This window comes from Oncorhynchus mykiss, chromosome 12, assembly GCF_057628025.1.
Source record: "Oncorhynchus mykiss isolate SJ-2025 chromosome 12, ASM5762802v1, whole genome shotgun sequence".
NCBI lineage: Eukaryota > Metazoa > Chordata > Actinopteri > Salmoniformes > Salmonidae > Oncorhynchus > Oncorhynchus mykiss.
Window position 1 is genome coordinate 5,063,025 of NC_143033.1, and position 22,681 is coordinate 5,085,705.

General features: G+C 43.8%; 1 protein-coding gene across 1 annotated transcript in view; it reads right to left on the minus strand.

Moving 5' to 3' along the window:
* Nucleotides 1-716: 716 nt before the first annotated feature.
* Nucleotides 717-22,681, minus strand: part of trabd2a (TraB domain containing 2A) — a 129,478-nt gene continuing 107,513 nt past the window's right edge. Inside the window, exons 6-7 of the mRNA XM_036936776.2 lie at nt 15,254-15,526; nt 717-4,838 (exon numbers count right to left, since the gene is read on the minus strand). Coding sequence (XP_036792671.2) covers nt 4,640-4,838; nt 15,254-15,526 — 472 coding nt within the window. The 3' untranslated portion in view covers nt 717-4,639. The remainder of the gene's footprint in view (nt 4,839-15,253; nt 15,527-22,681) is intronic.

The following is a 22,681-nucleotide window of genomic DNA, read 5'->3' on the forward strand; positions in this document are numbered from 1 at the left end:
CAATTTTTAGGGCTTTCCTCTGACACGGCCTGGTATAGAGGTCGTAGTGTATAGCTTACACTGTGCGGTTAAAAAGGGTCCTAAAGAAAGGCTCTACCATAAAGCACCCTTCTTCTTTAGTGCTGTACAAGAGGAATATTTTCCAACAGTTACCAATGCCAGCCATAGTTAAGGTCAATAGCTTGTAGGGCAGCAACAGACTGAAAACAGTCACAAAACATAATTTAACGCCTCTCTTTCTTTATCACCATTCTGCTGTCCAAAGATGAAAACCTCCCTGATCTTTTAAAGGGGCAATAAGCAATGAAATATTAAGAAGCAAATCTGCCAGGTATCATGTCTCTGGATCATTTGAGGTCGGGAAAGGATTATTCTGGAACATTTGGGCCTGCATCGTACTCTAACGGCCCCAGGGGTTAAATTCCGCATCACTCATGTCGTGTGGAGCTCAGAGACCATCCGTTAAATGTGCTACAACAGAAGACGTCCCCTTGTGATAGAGGCCTTTTGACCTGCTTAGATAAAAGTTAAATAATCTGCAGAGATGCCAGTGTTGTATATTACAGTAATATACCAGGAACCACAAAATGTGATTACTAACGTACCCGGTTCATCTTATTAGACATGACATCAATGACTCTTCTGACGTTCTCCTCTGAGTGATTCGGCTAATCAATGGTGGGGGAACGTTCTAACAAAGTCATCTGACTCAAACGTTTAATTGGATAAATATTTTATTGTTCTCAAAATGTTTGCAAAAATATTTAAATCATCTCATGCCTCACAATTTAAATGTCAGTGAGCTACAACAGGATACAACTCATTTCAGTGAGCTACAACAGGATACAACTCATTTCAGTGAGCTACAACAGGTTACAACTCATTTCAGTGAGCTACAACAGGATACAACTCATTTCAGTGAGCTACAACAGGTTACAACTCATTTCAGTGAGCTACAACAGGTTACAACTCATTTCAGTGAGCTACAACAGGATACAACTCATTTCAGTGAGCTACAACAGGTTACAACTCATTTCAGTGAGCTACAACAGGATACAACTCATTTCAGTGAGCTACAACAGGATACAACTCATTTCAGTGAGCTACAACCTTATGGAGCTCATTTCAGTGAGCTACAACAGGATACAACTCATTTCAGTGAGCTACAACTTTATAGAGCTCATTTCAGTGAGCTACAACCTTATACAACTCATTTCAGTGAGCTACAACCTTATAGAGCTCATTTCAGTGAGCTACAACCTTATACAACTCATTTCAGTGAGCTACAACCTTATAGAGCTCATTTCAGTGAGCTACAACAGGGTACAACTCATTTCAGTGAGCTACAACAGGATACAACTCATTTCAGTGAGCTACAACAGGAAACGACTCATTTCAGTGAGCTACAACAGGAAACAACTCATTTCAGTGAGCTACAACAGGTTACAACTCATTTCAGTGAGCTACAACAGGATACAACTCATTTCAGTGAGCTACAACAGGAAACAACTCATTTCAGTGAGCTACAACAGGAAACAACTCATTTCAGTGAGCTACAACAGGATACAACTCATTTCAGTGAGCTACAACAGGACACAACTCATTTCAGTGAGCTACAACAGGAAACAACTCATTTCAGTGAGCTACAACAGGAAACAACTCATTTCAGTGAGCTACAACAGGAAACAACTCATTTCATCAATCTGCTGCTATACAGTAGTACATGATCCAAACTTAAGGTTGATTTACTGTCGGTCTAAAGACGGTCTGTGGACACGTCACACTCTAGTAGTCTACAGACATGTTGTTTGATCGAATGTAAACCAGCCTTTAGGCTAACTGGGAGGCTGGAGAGAGAATTAACAAAATCACTTTGGGGTTGAACAACAACAATCACAAGACATGTTTAGATTACCTACAACTGTAAAGTTAAATAAATTAAACACATTATGTAAAAATATTAAAACATAATTCTCTCAGCATACGATAGACAATCAACCAGCCGTAGATAACACTGGTTTGGATCGTTTCTCTCCGACTACAAGCCGTAGATAACACTGGTTTGGATCGTTTCTCCCAGACAACAAGCCGTAGATAACACTGGTTTGGATCGTTTCTCCCAGACAACAAGCCGTAGATAACACTGGTTTGGATCGTTTCTCCCAGACAACAAGCCGTAGATAACACTGGTTTGGATCGTTTCTCTCAGACAACAAGCCGTAGATAACACTGGTATGGATCGTTTCTCTCCGACTACAAGCCGTAGATAACACTGGTTTGGATCGTTTCTCCCAGACAACAAGCCGTAGATAACACTGGTTTGGATCGTTTCTCTCCGACTACAAGCCGTAGATAACACTGGTTTGGATCGTTTCTCCCAGACAACAAGCCGTAGATAACACTGGTTTGGATCGTTTCTCTCAGACAACAAGCCGTAGATAACACTGGTTTGGATCGTTTCTCCCAGACAACAAGCCGTAGATAACACTGGTTTGGATCGTTTCTCCCAGACAACAAGCCGTAGATAACACTGGTTTGGATCGTTTCTCCCAGACAACAAGCCGTAGATAACACTGGTTTGGATCGTTTCTCCCAGACAACAAGCCGTAGATAACACTGGTTTGGATCGTTTCTCCCAGACAACAAGCCGTAGATAACACTGGTTTGGATCGTTTCTCCCAGACAACAAGTCGTAGATAACACTGGTTTGGATCGTTTCTCCCAGACAACAAGCCGTAGATAACACTGGTTTGGATCGTTTCTCCCAGACAACAAGCCGTAGATAACACTGGTTTGGATCGTTTCTCTCCGACTACAAGCCGTAGATAACACTGGTTTGGATCGTTTCTCCCAGACAACAAGCCGTAGATAATACTGATTTGGATCGTTTCTCCCAGACAACAAGCCGTAGATAACACTGGTTTGGATCGTTTCTCTCAGACAACAAGCCGTAGATAACACTGGTTTGGATCGTTTCTCTCAGACAACAAGCCGTAGATAACACTGGTTTGGATCGTTTCTCCCAGACAACAAGCCGTAGATAACACTGGTTTGGATCGTTTCTCCCAGACAACAAGCCGTAGATAACACTGGTTTGGATCGTTTCTCCCAGACAACAAGCCGTAGATAACACTGGTTTGGATCGTTTCTCCCAGACAACAAGCCGTAGATAACACTGGTTTGGATCGTTTCTCCCAGACAACAAGCCGTAGATAACACTGGTTTGGATCGTTTCTCTCCGACTACAAGCCGTAGATAACACTGGTTTGGATCGTTTCTCCCAGACAACAAGACGTAGATAACACTGGTTTGGATCGTTTCTCTCAGACGTCACATTACAACCTAGAGGAGATATGTAGCCTGGTTCCAGGTATATTTGTGCTGTCTTGCCAACTCCTATAACATAGCCAATTCAAAACATTGACCTTGAAGCCAGTTCCACTGCTGATTGCCTCTAAATCAAGGACCGATTTAGACCTGGGGCACCAGGTGGATGAAATAAATTTTCAGGTGGAACATAAAACCAGCAGTATTATGGACCTCCAGGCTCGGATTTCAATACCCCTGCCCGATGGTCAATGCCAAGACAGCACAAACAGATCGGGAACCAGGCTGTCAAATACGGGTTATGGTGGTTAGTACCAGCTTTAGTCTAGAAAATATACTGTATCTATTTATAAACAACAACAATAAACAAAACACATTCAACCATTCAAAATGTCATATTTCTAAAAATACAATCTATAATATGTAGATATGTACAATTCCCACAGTATTATGCGATGCAAAACGCATTCTTCAAAAAGTGAAGAATAAATTAATTAATTAAGGGAGTTGGAAGAAAACAATCTTGTCAGAGTAAGAGCCGTTTGGGTTATTTATAATACATTTGCTGCTGAAAAACAAAAACAAACAAAAAACATTTGAAATAATAAACACGTAAAAGATCCAGTCGAGATGGATTTGGACAAATCCTAACTTCCATTAAAGGGATGCTGCAGGATTTTGGCAATGAAGCCCTTTATCTACTTCTCCAGAGTCAGATGAACTTGTGGACACCATTTTCATGCCCCTGAGGGAAGTTTGAAGGAAGTCGCTAATTAGCGTCAGCGCAATTTCACGCTAGTAGATAACATAGACTTCCAGTCATTGCGCTAACGCTAGTTAGCATTGGCTTGCGAAACTACCTGTACATTTCTTCATACCAGATGCAGAGACATACAAATTGTATCCATGAGTTTATCTGACTCTGGGAAAGTACATAAATGGCTTAATTGCCAAAATCCTGAAGTATTCCTTTAAGTCACATTGTCACTCGACATCAATGCATGATTAACTGAAAATTTGACGTAAGGGAAAGTTTGGATTCGCCCCCAATGTGTGTTGAAATAGATGATTCATTGTGAGCAGGATGGATTTGAACCAATAACCTTGTGCTTTAGACTAGAGCTGCTACTAGAGTCCAGATGTTAGCAGGAGGATTTTAAACCAACAACCTCCTGTACAGACCTGCTACTAGAGAGTCCAGATATTAGCAGGAGGGTTTTGAACCAGTAACCTCCTGTACAGACCTGCTACTAGAGAGTCCAGATGTTAGCAGGAGGGTTTTGAACCAGTAACCTCCTGTACAGACCTGCTACTAGAGAGTCCAGATATGACCCAACACGGTAAAAAGTAACCAGAAGACACACAAGGGCGTAGAGGCGGAGGAGCCTGAAAACAACCTGTTGTAATTGGCTCTGGCGTGGGCGTGGCCTCTGTCGTGGTGGTGAGGCCGTACGGTGATGTAACCATTAACAAGACGGACCAGCGGAGGAGGAGGGGACTCGACTGTGGTGCTGAGAGACAAGAGAGACAAGAGGATTGCATGTTAGATTAATCTTGGATAGTAATCAGTGTGTTATGTCCATCTGTGGGTTGAGAGATGATGAGGGCACACATTCCCTGCCAACACATGGTCTCAGACTCTCCCTTGAAATAAATATTATGTCATCTCAATATGACTTTCCTAAACAAAACAGCAACACTGTTGTATGTTCTATCAACAGAACCTGTCACTCACAGAGGATCTGTTCTACGTTGTTCCTAGTTGAACTGTTTCTACATGATCCCTAACATTGATACTGTTCCTAGTTGAAATGTTTCTACATGATCCCTAACATTGATACTGTTCCTAGATGAACTGTTTCTACATGATCCCTAACATTGATACTGTTCCTAGTTTAACTGTTTCTACATGATCCCTAACATTGATACTGTTCCTAGTTGAACTGTTTCTACATGATCCCTAACATTGATACTGTTCCTAGATGAACTGTTTCTACATGATCCCTAACATTGATACTGTTCCTAGATGAACTGTTTCTACATGATCCCTAACATTGATACTGTTCCTAGTTGAACTGTTTCTACATGATCCCTAACATTGATACTGTTCCTAGTTGAACTGTTTCTACATGATCCCTAACATTGATTCGGTTCCTAGTTGAACTGTTTCTACATGATCCCTAACATTGATACTGTTCCTAGTTGAACTGTTTCTACATGATCCCTAACATTGATTCGGTTCCTAGTTTAACTGTTTCTACATGATCCCTAACATTGATACTGTTCCTAGTTGAACTGTTTCTACATGATCCCTAACATTAATACTGTTCCTAATTGAACTGTTTCTACCTGATCCCTAACACTGATACTGTTCCTAGTTGAAAGGTAGACTCAGCAATATGATGTAGATGCAAAAAGTAAACATCATAGTGTGCACATTTCCGCAACAACTAATAGCGTTGATGCGTGAGGCTCAATCTTCTTCGCTGTTTTGGTGTCCTGGCTACCTCGCTGTAACAGTGTGAAGTGAACCTGAACACATGAGCAGATACTGTGTGTGACTGTGTGAGAGCGAAGTGTTGCATCTCACTCATCTCAATATCTGTGGTGCTGCTCACTGAGTCTACCTTTAACTGCTAATACCTCATGAAGATGCCAAACAGAGAACTCCAGAACCCGAGAACCTTGGACTGTTGTCATGTAGTGGACTGCTGTCAGGTAGTGGACTGTTGTCAGGTAGTCAGTCGACTGTCGGTGTGGGATTCAATGCGCGTCCACGTTCAACTGCGAACCCTCCGCCTGGGACCTCATTGGTAAATTAAACTCTAGTGGGTTTATACTTTATAGTTGACAATCTTTCTTATAAGAACATAATTTAGATGTGTTCAAATTAACAATAGATAACTGGTCCAGCCACTTAGTAGCTTTCCCAAAAGTGAACAATGTATAATATATACCCTGTATATAAAAGTATGTGGACACCCCTTCAAATTAATGGATTCAGCTTTTTCAGCCACACCCGCTGCTGACAGGTGTATAAAATCGAGCACACAGCCATGCAATCTCCATAGGAAAACATTGGCAGTAGAATGACCTTACTGAAGAGCTCAATGACTTTCAACTTGGCACCGTCATAGGATTCCACCTTTCCAACAAGTCAGTTTGTCAAATTTCTGCCCTGCTAGAGCTTCCGCCCGGTCAACTGTAAGTGCTGTTATTGTAAAGTGGAAACGTCTAGGAGCAACCACGGCTCAGCCACGAAGTGGTAGGCCACACAAGCTCACAGAACGGGACTGCAGAGTGTTGAAGCGTATAGCGTGTAAAAATCGTATGTCCTCGGTTGCAACACTCACTACCAAGTTCCAAACTGCCTCTGGAAGCAACAACGTCAGCACAAGAACTGTTTGTAGGGAGCTTCATGAAATGGGTTTCCATGGCGGAGAAGCCGCACACAAGCGTAAGATCACAATGCTGAATGCCAAGTGTTGTAAAGCTCGCCACTATTGGACTCTGGAGCAGTGGAAACACGTTCTCTGGAGTGATAAATCACTCTTCATCATCTGGCAGTCCGACGGACGAACCTGGGTTTGGCAGATGCCAGGAGAAAGCTACCTGCCCCAATGCATAATGCCAACCGTAAAGTTTGGTGGAGGAGGAATAATGGTCTGGGGCTGTTTTTCATGGTTCGGGCTAGGCCCCTTAGTTCCAGTGAAGGGAAATCTTAACGCTACAACATACAATTACATTCTGGACGATTCTGTGCGTCCAACTTTGTGGCAACAGTTTGGGGGAAGGCCCTTTTCTGCTTCAGCATGACAATGCCCCCGGGCACAAAGCAAGTGACCCCAACCCCATCGAACACCTTTGGGATGAATTGGAACGCCGACTGCGAGCCAGTCCTAATCGCCCAACATCAGTGCCCGACCTCACTAATGCTCTTGGGGCTGAATGGAAGCAAGTCCCCGCAGCAATGTTCCAACATCTAGTGGAAAGTCTTCCCAGAAGAGTGGAGGCTGTTATAGCAGCAATGTTCCAACATATAGTGGAAAGCCTTCCCAGAAGAGTGGAGGCTGTTATAGCAGCAATATTCCAACACCTAGTGGAAAGCCTTCCCAGAAGAGTGGAGGCTGTTATATCAGCAATGTTCAAACATCTAGTGGAAAGCCTTCCCAGAAGAGTGGAGGCTGTTATAGCAGCAATGTTCCAACATCTAGTGGAAAGCCTTCCCAGAAGAGTGGAGGCTGTTACAGCAGCAATGTTCCAACATCTAGTGGAAAGCCTTCCCAGAAGAGTGGAGGCTGTTATAGCAGCAATATTCCAACATCTAGTGGAAAGCCTTCCCAGAAGAGTGGAGGCTGTTACAGCAGCAATGTTCCAACACCTAGTGGAAAGCCTTCCCAGAAGAGTGGAGGCTGTTATATCAGCAATGTTCAAACATCTAGTGGAAAGCCTTCCCAGAAGAGTGGAGGCTGTTATATCAGCAATGTTCAAACATCTAGTGGAAAGCCTTCCCAGAAGAGTGGAGGCTGTTATAGCAGCAATGTTCCAACATCTAGTGGAAAGCCTTCCCAGAAGAGTGGAGGCTGTAATAGCAGCAATGTTCCAACATCTAGTGGAAAGCATTCCCAGAAGAGTGGAGGCTGTTATAGCAGCAAAGGGGGGGACCAACTCCATATTAATGCCCATGATTATGGAATGAGATGTTCGACGAGCAGGTGTCCACATACTTTCGGTAATGTATTGTATATAGGATACCTGTCAATCACTGAGATTCATTATTTGCGTTGCTGGCTTCATTAAAAACTGTTCATCTGATGGTTTTAGTTTTACGTGTTCGAGGGCCTATACATGAGACCAATTTTACCATATTTACACACCCAGTCTCATTACTTTGCATGAATTTGTATTTTTTCTTTTATTAACAAGTCAGTTAAGAACAAATTCTTATTTTCAATGACGGCCTAGGAACAGTGGGTTAACTGCCTGTTCAGGGGCAGAACGACAGATTTGTACCTTGTCAGCTCTGGGATTTGAACTTGCAACCTTCCGGTTACTAGTCCAACGCTCTAACCACTAGGCTACCCTGCCGCCTCTACACTCTAACCACTAGGCTACCCTGCCGCCTCTACACTCTAACCACTAGGCTACGCTGCCGCCTCTACACTCTAACCACTAGGCTACCCTGCCGCCTCTACACTCTAACCACTAGGCTACCCTGCCGCCTCTACACTCTAACCACTAGGCTACCCTGCCGCCTCTACACTCTAACCACTAGGCTACCCTGCCGCCTCTACACTCTAACCACTAGGCTACGCTGCCGCCTCTACACTCTAACCACTAGGCTACCCTGCCGCCTCTACACTCTAACCACTAGGCTACCCTGCCGCCTCTACACTCTAACCACTAGGCTACCCTGCCACCTCTACACTCTAACCACTAGGCTACCTACCACCTCTACACTCTAACCACTAGGCTACCCTGCCACCTCTACACTCTAACCACTAGGCTACCCTGCCGCCTCTACACTCTAACCACTAGTCTACTCCAACTTTAAACAATGTGAAATTGGAACCCAAAATCATTTGTTTAGCTTCTTTCTATTCTGTGGCCGCACAACGTGAATTCAGCAATTCCATTGGTTTGTTTCATCTTTGTGACTCCCTGATGAATCAGTATCGTCCTCTACGGTTTAGCGATGTGTTGAATAGATTACACAATCCGGACACGAGCGAGTACTCAGCTAGTTATCGACACTGACTGACTCACCAGTACGTGTGCTACAATCTATGGCCAATCCATAGCACCGCCCACCAGGCGAAAAGGCTTGAAAAGAGTGTGTCCTGTTTAATGTAGCCATGCCTGTTAGAACCAGGAACTGGGGATGGGCTGACTGGGTCTCAGCCAATCACAACAAACAGACCGGTTTCCCTGCCTGCTGTCATTGGTTGAGAGAAAAGCCAACCCAGTAACTAACTCCCATTACTAAAGAAAATACAAATATACAGAAATTCTAAAAATCTAATTAAATTCATTATATAATGTTCAATTGAAGTTGTAATTGCCACATATTTCGACTTGAAAGGAAAGGACTGAACCCTGGTAAATGTGTGAATGTTCCAGAAGTCACCTGTGACGACTAGGGAGCATTCAAAACGGAAAAATATTCCCTAAATAGTGCATCAGGGCCCATAGGGTTCTGGTCAAAAATTGTGCACTATATAGGGAATAGGTCTAAACTAGTGCACTATATAGGGGACAGGGTTCCATAAGGTTCTGGTCTAAAGTAGTGCACTATATAGGGAATAGGGTTCCATAGGGCTCTGGTGTATAGGGAATAGGGTTCCATAGGGCTCTGGTCTAAAGTAGTACACTATATAGGGAATAGGGTTCCATAGGGCTCTGGGGTAAGGTAGTGCACTATATAGGGAAATGGGCTCTGGTCTAAACTAGTGCACTATATAGGGGACAGGGTTCCATAAGGCTCTGGTCTAAAGTAATGCACTATATAGGGGACAGGGTTCCATATGGCTCTGGTCTATAGTAGTACACTATATAGGGAATAGGGTGCCTTTTCAGACTCACATTGGACTGACCAGAGGTCCAAATTACCCAGCATATTAAATCAGTCTGGAACTCTTTTCATCACTGGGCATATGCTTGTACTTAATATTATTTCCTTCTCATTGATTGGTCTTGGCAACAGGGCCTTGGCAACAGCAGGCAGGCAGCAGCTTTCTTGGATATAGCCTACGCCTGTTCCTTTTAGAAAGGTACATTCACAATAGGTATCCATTTTATTCTGTTTTATTACCTGAAGTTCTGGCTGAGCCTTTACGCAGGTGTGTGCATCCCAAACGACACCCTATTCCCTATATAGTGCACTACTTTAGACCAGAGCCATATGGAACCCTGTCCCCTATATAGTGCACTACTTTAGACCAGAGCCCATTTCCCTATATAGTGCACTACTTTACCCCAGAGCCCTATGGAACCCTATTCCCTATATATAGTGCACTACTTTAGACCAGAGTCCTATGGAACCCTATTCCCTAGATATAGTGCACTACTTTAGACCAGAGCCCTATAGAACCCTATTCCCTATATAGTGCACTACCTTACCCCAGAGCCCTATGGAACCCTATTCCCTATATAGTGCACTACCTTACCCCAGAGCCCTATGGAACCCTATTCCCTATATATAGTGCACTACTTTAGACCAGAGTCCTATGGAACCCTATTCCCTATATATAGTGCACTACTTTAGACCAGAGCCCTATGGAACCCTATCCCCTATATAGTGCACTACTTTAGACCAGAGCCCTATGGAACCCTATTCCCTATATAGTGCACTACTTTAGACCAGAGCCCTATGGAACCCTATCCCCTATATAGTACACTACTTTAGACCAGAGCCCTATGGAACCCTATTCCCTATATAGTGCACTACTTTAGACCAGAGCCCTATAGAACCCTATACCCTATATAGTGCACTACTTTAGACCAGCACCATATAGGGAATTGTGTGCCCGTTGGGACAGAAACAAACCTCCCTCTAGCTGGTGTCCAGAACAGTGTGTTTCCAGTAGAGAGGAATGTCTCACTAGTTGATGTGATGCGTGGCCACATGCAGACGTTTACAGTCCAGTCATTTAGCAGACGCTCTTACCCACAGCGTCTTACAGTTTAGTGAGATGTTTTCATGCTGGTCCTCTGTGGGAATCGAACCCACAACCCTGGCGTGGCAAGCACCATTCTCTGTCCACAGGCAACCCTTTGTGATGCAGGTCTAACTAAAATAAACCTGAGTCCATCTCAAATGGAACCATTTCCCTGTATAGTGCATGACCATCATAGGGTGCCGTATGGCCCTGGTCTAAAGTAGTGCACTATATAGGGAATAGGGTTCCATAGGGCTCTGGTCTGAAGTAGTGCACTATATATAGGGAATAGGGTTCCATAGGGCTCTGGTCTAAAGTAGTGCACTATATAGGGAATAGGGTTCCATAGGGCTCTGGTCTGAAGTAGTGCACTATATATAGGGAATAGGGTTCCATAGGGCTCTGGTCTAAAGTAGTGCACTATATAGGGAATAGGGTTCCATAGGGCTCTGGTCTAAAGTAGTGCCCTATATATAGGGAATAGGGTTCTATAGGGCTCTGGTCTAAAGTAGTGCACTATATACGGAATAGGGTTCTATAGGGCTCTGGTCTAAAGTAGTGCACTATATAGGGAATAGGGTTCTGGTCTAAAGTAGTGCACTATATAGGGTGCCATTTGGAACAAACTGCCATATATTTAGAGGAAAACTCTGCAGGCTACCGTTCCTTGATCAAAGTCCAGAATATTAATGAAAATGTTCCAAATTAAAACATTTTCCAGACCTGAAGTAGACTACATGTGTCTAGAAACTAGAGGTCGACCGATTAATCGGAATGGCCGATTTATTAGGGCCAATTTCAAGTTTTCATAACAATCGAAATCGGTATTTTTGGGCGCCGATGTGCCGTTTTTTTTTTTTTACATCTTTATTTAATCTTTATTTAACTAGGCAAGTCAGTTAAGAACACATTCTTATTTTCAATGACGGACTAGGAACGGTGGGTTAACTGCCTCATTCAGGGGCAGAATGACAGATTTTCACCTTGTCAGCCCGGGGGACCCAAATCTTGCAATTTTACTAGTCCAACGCAATAACGACCTGCCTCTCTCTTGTTACACTCCACAAGGAGACAGCCTGTTACGCGAATGCAGTTAGCCAAGGTAAATTGCTAGCTAGCATTAAACTTATCTTGTAAAAAAAACAATAAATCATAATCACTAGTTAACTACACATGGTTGATGATATTACTAGATATTATCTAGCGTGTCCTGCGTTGCATATAATCTGACTGAGCGGTGGTAGGCAGAAGCAGGCGCGTAAACATTCATTCAAACAGCACTTTCGTTGCGTTTTGCCAGCAGCTCTTCATTGTGCGTCAAGCATTGCGCTGTTTATGACTTCAAGCCTATCAACTCCCGAGATGAGGCTAGTTTAACATAAGTGAAATGGCTAGCTAGTTAGCGCACGCTAATAGCGTTTCAAACGTCACTCGCTCTGAGCCTTCTAGTAGTTGTTCCCCTTGCTCTGCATGGGTAACACTGCTTCGATGGTGGCTGTTGTCGTTGTGTTGCTGGTTCGAGCCCAGGGAGGAGCGAGGAGAGGGACGGAAGCTATACTGTTACACTGGCAATACTAAAGTGCCTATAAGAACATCCAATAGTCAAAGGTTAATGAAATACAAATGGCATAGAGAGAAATAGTCCTATAATTCCTATAATAACTACAACCTAAAACTTCTTACCTGGAAATATTGATGACTCGTGTTAAAAGGAACCACCAGCTTTCATATGTTCTCATGTTCTGAGCAAGGAACTGAAACGTTAGCTTTCTTACATGGCACATAGTGCACTTTTACTTTCTTCTCCAACACTGTGTTTTTGCATTATTTAAACCAAATTGAACGTGTTTCATTATTTATTTGAGGCTAAATTGACTTTATTGATGTATTCAGTTAAAATAAGTGTTCATTCAGTATTGTTGTAATTGTCATTATTACAAATAAATAAATAAAGATATCGGCCGATTAATCGGTATCAGCTTTTTTGGTCCTCCAATTATCGGTATCGGCGTTGAAAAATCATAATCGGTCGACCGAAACATCAGGAGATTTTCATTTCAGGACTGGGATTGTCTGTGGCTCTGTCCCCATACCCATAGGGAATAGGATGCACTACTGCTGACCAGCGCCCATAGGGAATAGGGTGCACTACTGTTGACCAGCGCCCATAGGGAATAGGGTGCACTACTGTTGACAAGCGCCCATAGGGAATAGGGTGCACTACTGTTGACCAGCGCCCATAGGGAATAGGGTGCACTACTGTTGACCAGCGCCCATAGGGAATAGGGTACACTACTGTTGACCAGCGCCCATAGGGAATAGGGTGCAATACTGTTGACCAGCGCCCATAGGGAATAGGGTGCACTACTGTTGACCAGCACCCATAGGGAATAGGGTGCACTACTGTTGACCAGCACCCATAGGGAATAGGTTGCACTACTGCTGACCAGCGCCCATAGGGAATAGGGTGCACTACTGTTGACCAGCGCCCATAGGGAATAGGGTGCAATACTGTTGACCAGCGCCCATAAGGAATAGGGTGCAATACTGTTGACCAGCGCCCATAGGGAATAGGGTGCACTACTGTTGACCAGCACCCATAGGGAATAGGATGCACTACTGCTGACCAGCGCCCATAGGGAATAGGGTGCACTACTGTTGACCAGCGCCCATAGGGAATAGGGTGCCATTTGGAATGCATTCTAAATGTTCAGCTTTATTTGCCATGGAGAATAAATAAATAAAGTCTGGAAACAGGCGGTTTCTGGCTGCCAGGAGACCTTCGAGGACTGGAGCGAGCCGTCCGTCTGACAGATCCTGGACTTTCAGCAGGCAGAAACACAGAAATGGAAGTTGGGATAATTTGTTTCAGTGTTTGAAATGATAAATTACATTCATACCCTCCATCTGTGTCAACATGTTGGAGGATCAACGGCTGGCTCAACAAACGGCTGGCCGGTTTGAATCTGGAGACAGTTTCCACCCATTCGCCCATTGCCTCAGGATAGATTTGACAACTACTATTGGCCGTGTGGAGGAAGACAACTGGATGTACTTGTTCAATTAAAATTACTAAAAGGATTATTTTGAATTTAGCATTCATCCTTTTGTCAGCCTTGACAGTTAAACAGCTAAATCGGTTAAGCTATAACACGACTTATGTCTATGATAATTCATGGATATTTTATATTAAACTAAAGGCTGGTTTCCCTTTCAATTGACATTTTCCACTGAGCTTTTCAGTCCCGGGTTTAGGAAACTGACCCTATATTTATATATAACCAGTCAGAGAATCAACCATGTTTAGGAAACTGACCCTATATTTATATATAACCAGTCAGAGAATCAACCATGTTTAGGAAATTGACCCTATATTTATATATAACCAGTCAGAGAATCAACCATGTTAACAATTGTGTGGTTATTCTTCATAGCAAATTTAACAATGCTCTCTTTGTGATCTTAGTCAAATTTCTGAAAATAGGATCATGTTTTTGTCACAAAGTTATCTTGCCTGCAGCTACAATCTTCGTGGACGTATTTCCTTTCCATAACATTGAACCAGTAGAGAACCCAGTCTTGACAAATAAATATAAATGTATGTATAAATAACATGTATGTTGTGGGGGAAACTCATGATGTGATGTGATTGGTGGTTATGATGTGATATGATTGGTGGTTGTGCCTGCCATGGTCTCTAACAGGAAGTGTCAGTTAAAGGTTAGATTCCCCCTTGACAGAGCAGTAACACCCAGTACTGACAAGTACACTGGCCAGACTTTAAGCCGTAAAGTGATAGCTACCTAGGACAATATCTGCTTCTCAACATCTAGATGAGGTGAGTGTAATACCTGTGATGTCACATTCTAAGGAACATAACATCATATTGAACCTTTATTTAACCAGGCAAGTCAGTTAAGAACAAATTCTTATTTACAACGACAGCCTACCAGGGAACAGTGGGTTAACTGCCTTGTTCAGGGGCAGAACGACAGATTTTTACCTTGTCTGCTCAGGGATTCGATCTAGCAACCTTTCGGTTACCGACCCAATGCTCTAACCACTAGGCTACCTGCCGACCCAATAAGATGCTGGTATGCTAATCACCACCCATAGCTATTTAATATATTCCATTTAGCAGATGCTTTTATCCAAAGCGATCTCTGTGGGAATTGAACCTACGACCCAACTGAAGTACACTTATATCATTGTAGTCCTAAAATCTTTAGTGTTTTTCTCACTAGATCAGTAACACACAACCATCTCACCTCTCCTCGATGCGGACCCAGAGGTCATTAAACTGTCCGTTTCTCTGATGTTTCCTCTGTTTGTTACGTCGTTTCTTCTTCAGCTTGCGGTCCATCTTGTCCATCAGCTCCAGGCTGGGGGAGTGACGAGGTATGTTGGGTAGTGGGTTGTCCTGCAGAGGGTGCTGTTGCTCCTCATCATGAAGCTCGTGGAGGAACGGCTCCAGGTAAGGGGACTCATCCAGGTTCTGACCCAGAGAATGACCCGTCTGGTCGGGGGCCGATATCGATCGACTGTGGTGATGGAGAGAGTAATGTTAGAAATAGAGAACAGTTATTAAAAGACCTTGGATTTAAACTGATGAGATGTAACAGATCCCAAAAAACTGTAACTATAACTAACTGTAACTGTTAAATTACCAGCAAAGATATTGTAATCAGACTACAGATACTTTTGAAAAAGTAGATTATTACTTCTAGAATTACTTTTAAATTCCGTAAGGATGTTTGCGAAAAATATTTTTTGGACACCTTTCTGTTTTGTCAATGATAATCAAAATCAGCATTTAAAAAAAGAAGCAAATTCAATTTTGTTGGTAACAACTGCCCACAAGTGACCACTATGATGACACACCAACTGATGACCACCAATCAGAGACCACTATGATGACACACCAAATGATGACCACCAATCAGAAACCACTATGATGACACAACAAATGATGACCCCCAATCAGAGACCAACCACTATGATGACACAATAAATGATGACCACCAATCAGAGACCAACCACTATGATGACACAACAAATGATGACCACCAATCAGAGACTAACCACTATGATGACACAACAAATGATGATCACCAATCAGAGACTAACCACTATGATGACACAACAAATGATGACCACCAATCAGAGACTAACCACTATGATGACACAACAAATGATGACCACCAATCAGAGACCAACCACTATGATGACAGACCAAATGTGTTTGATGAATTGCTGGAAAAGAGCAGGAATTGAAGGCTACTGTCCTGTCTTCCAATGGTGCGACTGCTGTCGGCATCCAAAGATTATCCAACTCTTGGAGGTAAGGATGACAGCAGTGGTGTAGTCTACGGGCGATACGTGCAAATTAATTACTTAAAAATCATACAATGTGATTTTCTGGATTTTTGTTTTAGATTCCGTCTCTCACAGTTGAAGTGTACCTATGATAAAAATGACAGGCCTCTACATGCTTTGTAAGTAGGAAAACCTGCAAAACGGGCAGTGTATCAAATACTTGTTCTTCCCACTGTATATCACTTATTATTGATATCTACATAGTGCATTGATGTGAATCACACTGCTGTTCTCTCATTTAGCTATTTGTGCCTTACGGATTGTGTTCGTTGTGGATGGCTGTTGTACACTGACTGTACAAAACATTAAGAACACCTGCTCTTTCCATGACAGACTGACCAGGTGAATCCAGGTGAAAGCTATGATCCCTTATTGATGTCACTTGTTAAATCCACTTCAATCAGTGTAGATGAAGGGGAGGAGACGGGGTTAAAAAAAAAATATTTTTAAGCCTTGAGACAAATGAGACATGGATTGTGTATTTGTGCCATTCAGAGGTTGAACGGGCAAGACAAAAGATTGAAGTGTCTTTGAACGGGTATGGTAGTAGGTTCCAGACACACCGGGTTGAGTGTCAAGATCTGCAACGCAGCTGGGTTTTTCACGCTCAACAGTTTCCTGTGTGAATCATCCAGCCAACTCTGTGGAAAGTATTGGAGTCAACATGGGCCAGCGTCCCTGTGGAATTGAGGCGGTTCTGAGGGCAAACGTGGGTGCAACTCAATATCAGTTGTATTCCGTATGTTTTTGTATACAGTATGTGTATTTGAACCCAGTAATGGTCGAATTGAAGATGTTTTTAGCCGCATAATCAATCATTGTTTTTGCGACCAGTGGACAGTCAGTGAAAAATGCTCTCTTGCAACAGCTGTATGGTACAAATCCAGCATGGAGTAACCGTTTGAGAGAGTTCATCCCTTCTAAACTCCTCCGTGGTTTTGCGCTCCACACTGTCAAAAAAAAAGAAGTTTGTTTTAAGAAGACCACGAATGGGGCTTTTACTGCTCAATCTATTTCTTGCTGATCCGGGGGAAAAAAAAAATATATCCATAGGCCTAACAGACACAAACTCACCCACTTTGATAAACTTAATCAGCTGCATATTATCAAGATATCAAAGAGTCACCAACTAAAAGGTAAACAATATATTCCTGTAGCAAATGGTGAATGCCGTTTCATGCATTTATTTTCCAACTGGAATCAATGAGCCCAATCAGTCGTCCATGACAACAAAATCATAAACAACAATCAGTCGTCCATGAGAACAAAATCATAAACAACAATCAGTCGTCCATGACAACACAATCATAAACAACAGAGTAGGCTAATAATAATAATATTTCTATATTTTCAAGTCCTATTCTAGAAGATCAAAAGGTTATTACATTAATTGGAATTACTGTAATTCTGATAGACTTGGTTTTCAATGTAAAGATAGGGCCTAATCGTCACATGGGATGAGAGAGACAGAGCAGGGAGTCAAACGTTTAATAAGGAACGGACATGGAACGAGACAGGAACAGCGTCAGCACACGAGTAAAACAGACAAAAACAATCAATGCATCAGCAGGGAACAGAGCAGGGAACCTGACTTATATAGGGGAGGTAATAAACAGGTGATGAGTGAGTCCAGGTGAATCCAATATCGCTGATGGGCGTGACGAGGGAAGGCAGGTGTGCGCAATGGATGATGGGAGTGCGAGAAGCGGACGTGACACTAATCATAATATTAGCTGTATTACAATAATGCAACGGGTTAGAAGAAGTCTACAAACCCAACCCATAATGCAACGGGTTAGAAGAAGCCTACAAACCCAACCCATAATGCAACGGGTTAGAAGAAGTCTACATACCCAACCCATAATGCAACGGGTTAGAAGAAGCCTACATACCCAACCCATAATGCAACGGGTTAGAAGAAGCCTACATACCCAACCCATAATGCAACGGGTTAGAAGAAGCCTACATACCCAACCCATAATGCAACGGGTTAGAAGAAGCCTACATACCCAACCCATAATGCAACGGGTTAGAAGAAGCCTACATACCCAACCCATAATGCAACGGGTTAGAAGAAGCCTACAAACCCAACCCATAATGCAACGGGTTAGAAGAAGCCTACAAACCCAACCCATAATGCAACGGGTTAGAAGAAGCCTACAAACCCAACCCATAATGCAACGGGTTAGAAGAAGCCTACATACCCAACCCATAATGCATTATGGGTTAGAAGAAGCCTACATACCCAACCCATAATGCAACGGGTTAGAAGAAGCCTACCAACCCATAATGCAACGGGTTAGAAGAAGCCTACATACCCAACCCATAATGCAACGGGTTAGAACAAGCCTACCAACCCATAATGCAACGGGTTAGAAGAAGCCTACATACCCAACCCATAATGCAACGGGTTAGAACAAGCCTACCAACCCATAATGCAACGGGTTAGAACAAGCCTACAAACCCAACCCATAATGCAACGGGTTAGAAGAAGCCTACATACCCAACCCATAATGCAACGGGTTAGAACAAGCCTAGGTTTCCCCCCATTTAGTTTAAATTGATTAAAAACCAAGCATTATTTTTCATTATTCAGAATTCACATATCTGCATACTTCATTTCACTTGTTCAAGTAGGATAGGGATTAGATTCAGCCGCAGGCCAATCTTTTGTTGAGCGGATGTCAGGGCGTGGGACATAATTACAAATAATTTGTAGACTGCAAATTGACCGAAAGAAGCCCAAACAGATATAATATTAGATGAAGACATAATGACGTCAAACCTGGCTTACATTTGTTTACAATCACATGCGTCTCTCTATTATGGTGGGAATACTTGGAAACACATTTTCAAAATTAAAATAATTTGGAGGTGATTTTCGGGGGTTTTTTGCTCAGAAAACTTGGGTGGCCAAATAAAAGCACCCGCTGGTCAAATTCGGCCCGCGGGCCGCCAATTGTGGAACCCTGCCCTAGGCTACTATAATGAAGTCTGGTTCAACAGCAATGCATCGTTTATCCTGGCCTTGCAATGGAGGCTATCCATAAAAGGTGTTTAAAAGTTATATTCTATAAGTCCCTTGAATTTAAAAATCATATACATATGGCAACCAGCATACTTAATTTAGCTTGTACAAGTATCCTTCCCCAATTGTTTTTTTATTTGACCAGGCAAGTTAGCTAAGAACAAACTCTTATTTACAATGACAGCCTACCAGGGAACAGTGGGTTAACTGCCTTGTTTAGATTAACAGATTTTTACCTTGTCAACCTTGTCAACTTGATCCAGCAACCTTTTAGAACTTCAGTGAATTTTGCAATTCGTTCCAGTCATTGGCAGCAGAGAACTGGAAGGAAAGGAGGCCAAAGGAGGTGTTGGCTTTGGGGATGACCAGTGAAATATACCTGCTGGAGAGTGTGCTATGGGTGGGTGTTTCTATGGTGACCAGTGAGCTGAGATAAGACAGAGCTTTACCTAGCAAAGACTTATAGATGATCTGGAGCCAGTGGGTTTGGCATAGAATATGTAGCGAGGACCAGCCAGGCATTTAAGAGCAGTTGGAGGCCACAGAAGGAGTGTTGTATGGCATTGAAGCTTGTTTGGAGGTTTGTTATCACAGTGTCCAAAGAAGGGCCAGATGTATACAGAATGGTGTCGTCTGCGTAGAGGTGGATCAAAGAATCCCCTGCAGCAAGAGCGACATCATTGATACAGTGTATACAGAGAAAAGAGTCGGCCCGAGAATTGAACCCTGTGGCACCCCCATAGAGACTGCCAGAGGTCTGGACAACAGGCCCTCCGATTTGACACACTGAACTCAGTCTGAGAAGTAGTTAATGAACCAGGCGAGGCAGTCATTAGATAAACCACGGCTGTTGAGTCTGCCGATAAAAATACGGTGATTGACAGAGTCGAAAGCCTTGGCCAGGTTGATGAAGACGGCTGCACAGTACTGTCTTTTATCGATGGCGGTTATGATATCATTTAGGACCTTGAGCGTGGCTGAGGTGCACCCATGACCAGCTCGGGAAAAAAGATTGCATAGAGGAGAAGGTACGGTGGGATTTGAAATGGTCGGTGATCTGTTTGTTCACTTGGCTTTCGAAGACTTTAGAAAGGCAGGGCAGGATGGATATACGTCTGTAACAGTTTGGGTCTAGAGGCAGGGCAGGATGGATATAGGTCTGTAACAGTTTGGGTCTAAAGGCAGGGCAGGATGGATATAGGTCTGTAACAGTTTGGGTCTAAAGGCAGGGCAGGATGGATATAGGTCTGTAACAGTTTGGGTCTAGAGGCAGGGCAGGATGGATATAGGTCTGTAACAGTTTGGGTCTAGAGGCAGGGCAGGGTGGATATAGGTGTGCAACAGTTTGGGTCAAGAGTGTCTCCCCCTTTGAAGAGGGAGATGACCGCGGCCGCTTTCCAATCTTTAGGAATCTCAGACGATAAGAAAGAGTGGTTGAACTATATCTATAACTATTCCTAGTTGTAATTTTTTTGAATGGGGCATGCTTATTTAAGATGGTGAGGAAGGCACTTTTAAAGAATAGCCAGGAATAATCTACTGCCGGGATGAGGTCAATGTCATTCCAGGATACCCCGGCCTGTACCCCAGCCTGTACCACCAGACACTGGTATCACACTGTACCACCAGACACTGGTATCACACTGTACCACCAGACACTGGTATTCCGCTGTACCACCAAACACTGGTATTTCGCTGTACCACAAGACCAGCTGTATCACCAGACACTGGCATCACGCTGTACCACCAGACACTGGTATCCTGCTGTACTACCAGACACTGGTATCATGCTGTAGCACCAGACGCTGGTATCCCGCTGTACCACCAGACACTGGTATCACGCTGTACCACCAGACACTGGTATCCCGCTGTACCACCAGACACTGGTATCCCGCTGTACCACCAGACACTGGTATCACACTGTACCACCAGACGCTGGTATCCCGCTGTACCACCAGACACTGGTATCACACTGTACCACCAGACACTGGTATCCCGCTGTACCCCCAGACACTGGTATTACGCTGTATCACCAGACACTGGTATCCCACTGTACCACCAGACACTGGTATCCTGTTGTACCACCAGCCACTGGTATCCTGTTGTACCACCAGACACTGGTATCCTGTTGTACCACCAGACACTGGTATCACCAGACACTGGTATCACACTGTACCACCAGACACTGGTATCCCGCTGTACCACCAGACACTGGTATCCCGCTGTACCACCAGACACTGGTATCACACTGTACCACCAGACACTGGTGTCCTGCTGTACCACCAGACACTGGTATCCCGCTGTACCACCAGACACTGGTATCCCGCAGTACCACCAGACACTGGTATCCTGCTGTACCACCAGACACTGGTATCCCACTGTACCACCAGACACTGGTATCCTGCTGTACCACCAGACACTGGCATCCTGCTTTACCACCAGACACTGGTATCACACTGTACCACCAGACACTGGTATCCCGCTGTACCACCAGACACTGGTATCACCAGACACTGGTATCACAATGTACCACCAGACACTGGTATCACGCTGTACCCCCAGACACTGGTATCCTGCTGTACCACCAGACACTGGTATCACACTGTACCCCCAGACACTGGTATCCCGCTGTACCACCAGACACTGGTATCACCAGACACTGGTATCACACTGTACCACCAGACACTGGTATCACACTGTACCCCCAGACACTGGTATCCCGCTGTACTACCAGACACTGGTATCACACTGTACCCCCAGACACTGGTATCCCACTGTACCACCAGACACTGGTATCACGCTGTACCACCAGACACTGGTATCACGCTGTACCCCCAGACACTGGTATCCTGCTGTACCACCAGACACTGGTATCACACTGTACCCCCAGACACTGGTATCCCACTGTACCACCAGACACTGGTATCACGCTGTACCACCAGACACTGGTATCCCGCTGTACTACCAGACACTGGTATCCCGCTGTACCACCAGACACTGGTATCCCGCTGTACCACCAGACACTGGTATCACGCTGTACCACCAGTCTGACAGGGGACCTAGACCACTAAAAGCATGTAGTCAATTACAACAGAGTAAGAGCGGCACAAATCAACATTCAAACTCCATGTGTGGAGTGGAGGAACTGTGTGTAGCCTAGACTACTGCTCTGAAAACACAAAGAGTCCATTCGGCTTGTGAACGTTTGAATTTTACAAGAACCCTTGGGATGTTCTGTAGCTGATCATGTGGATAGTGGGATAGGGCCTGTTCATTCTATGTACTCAGATTG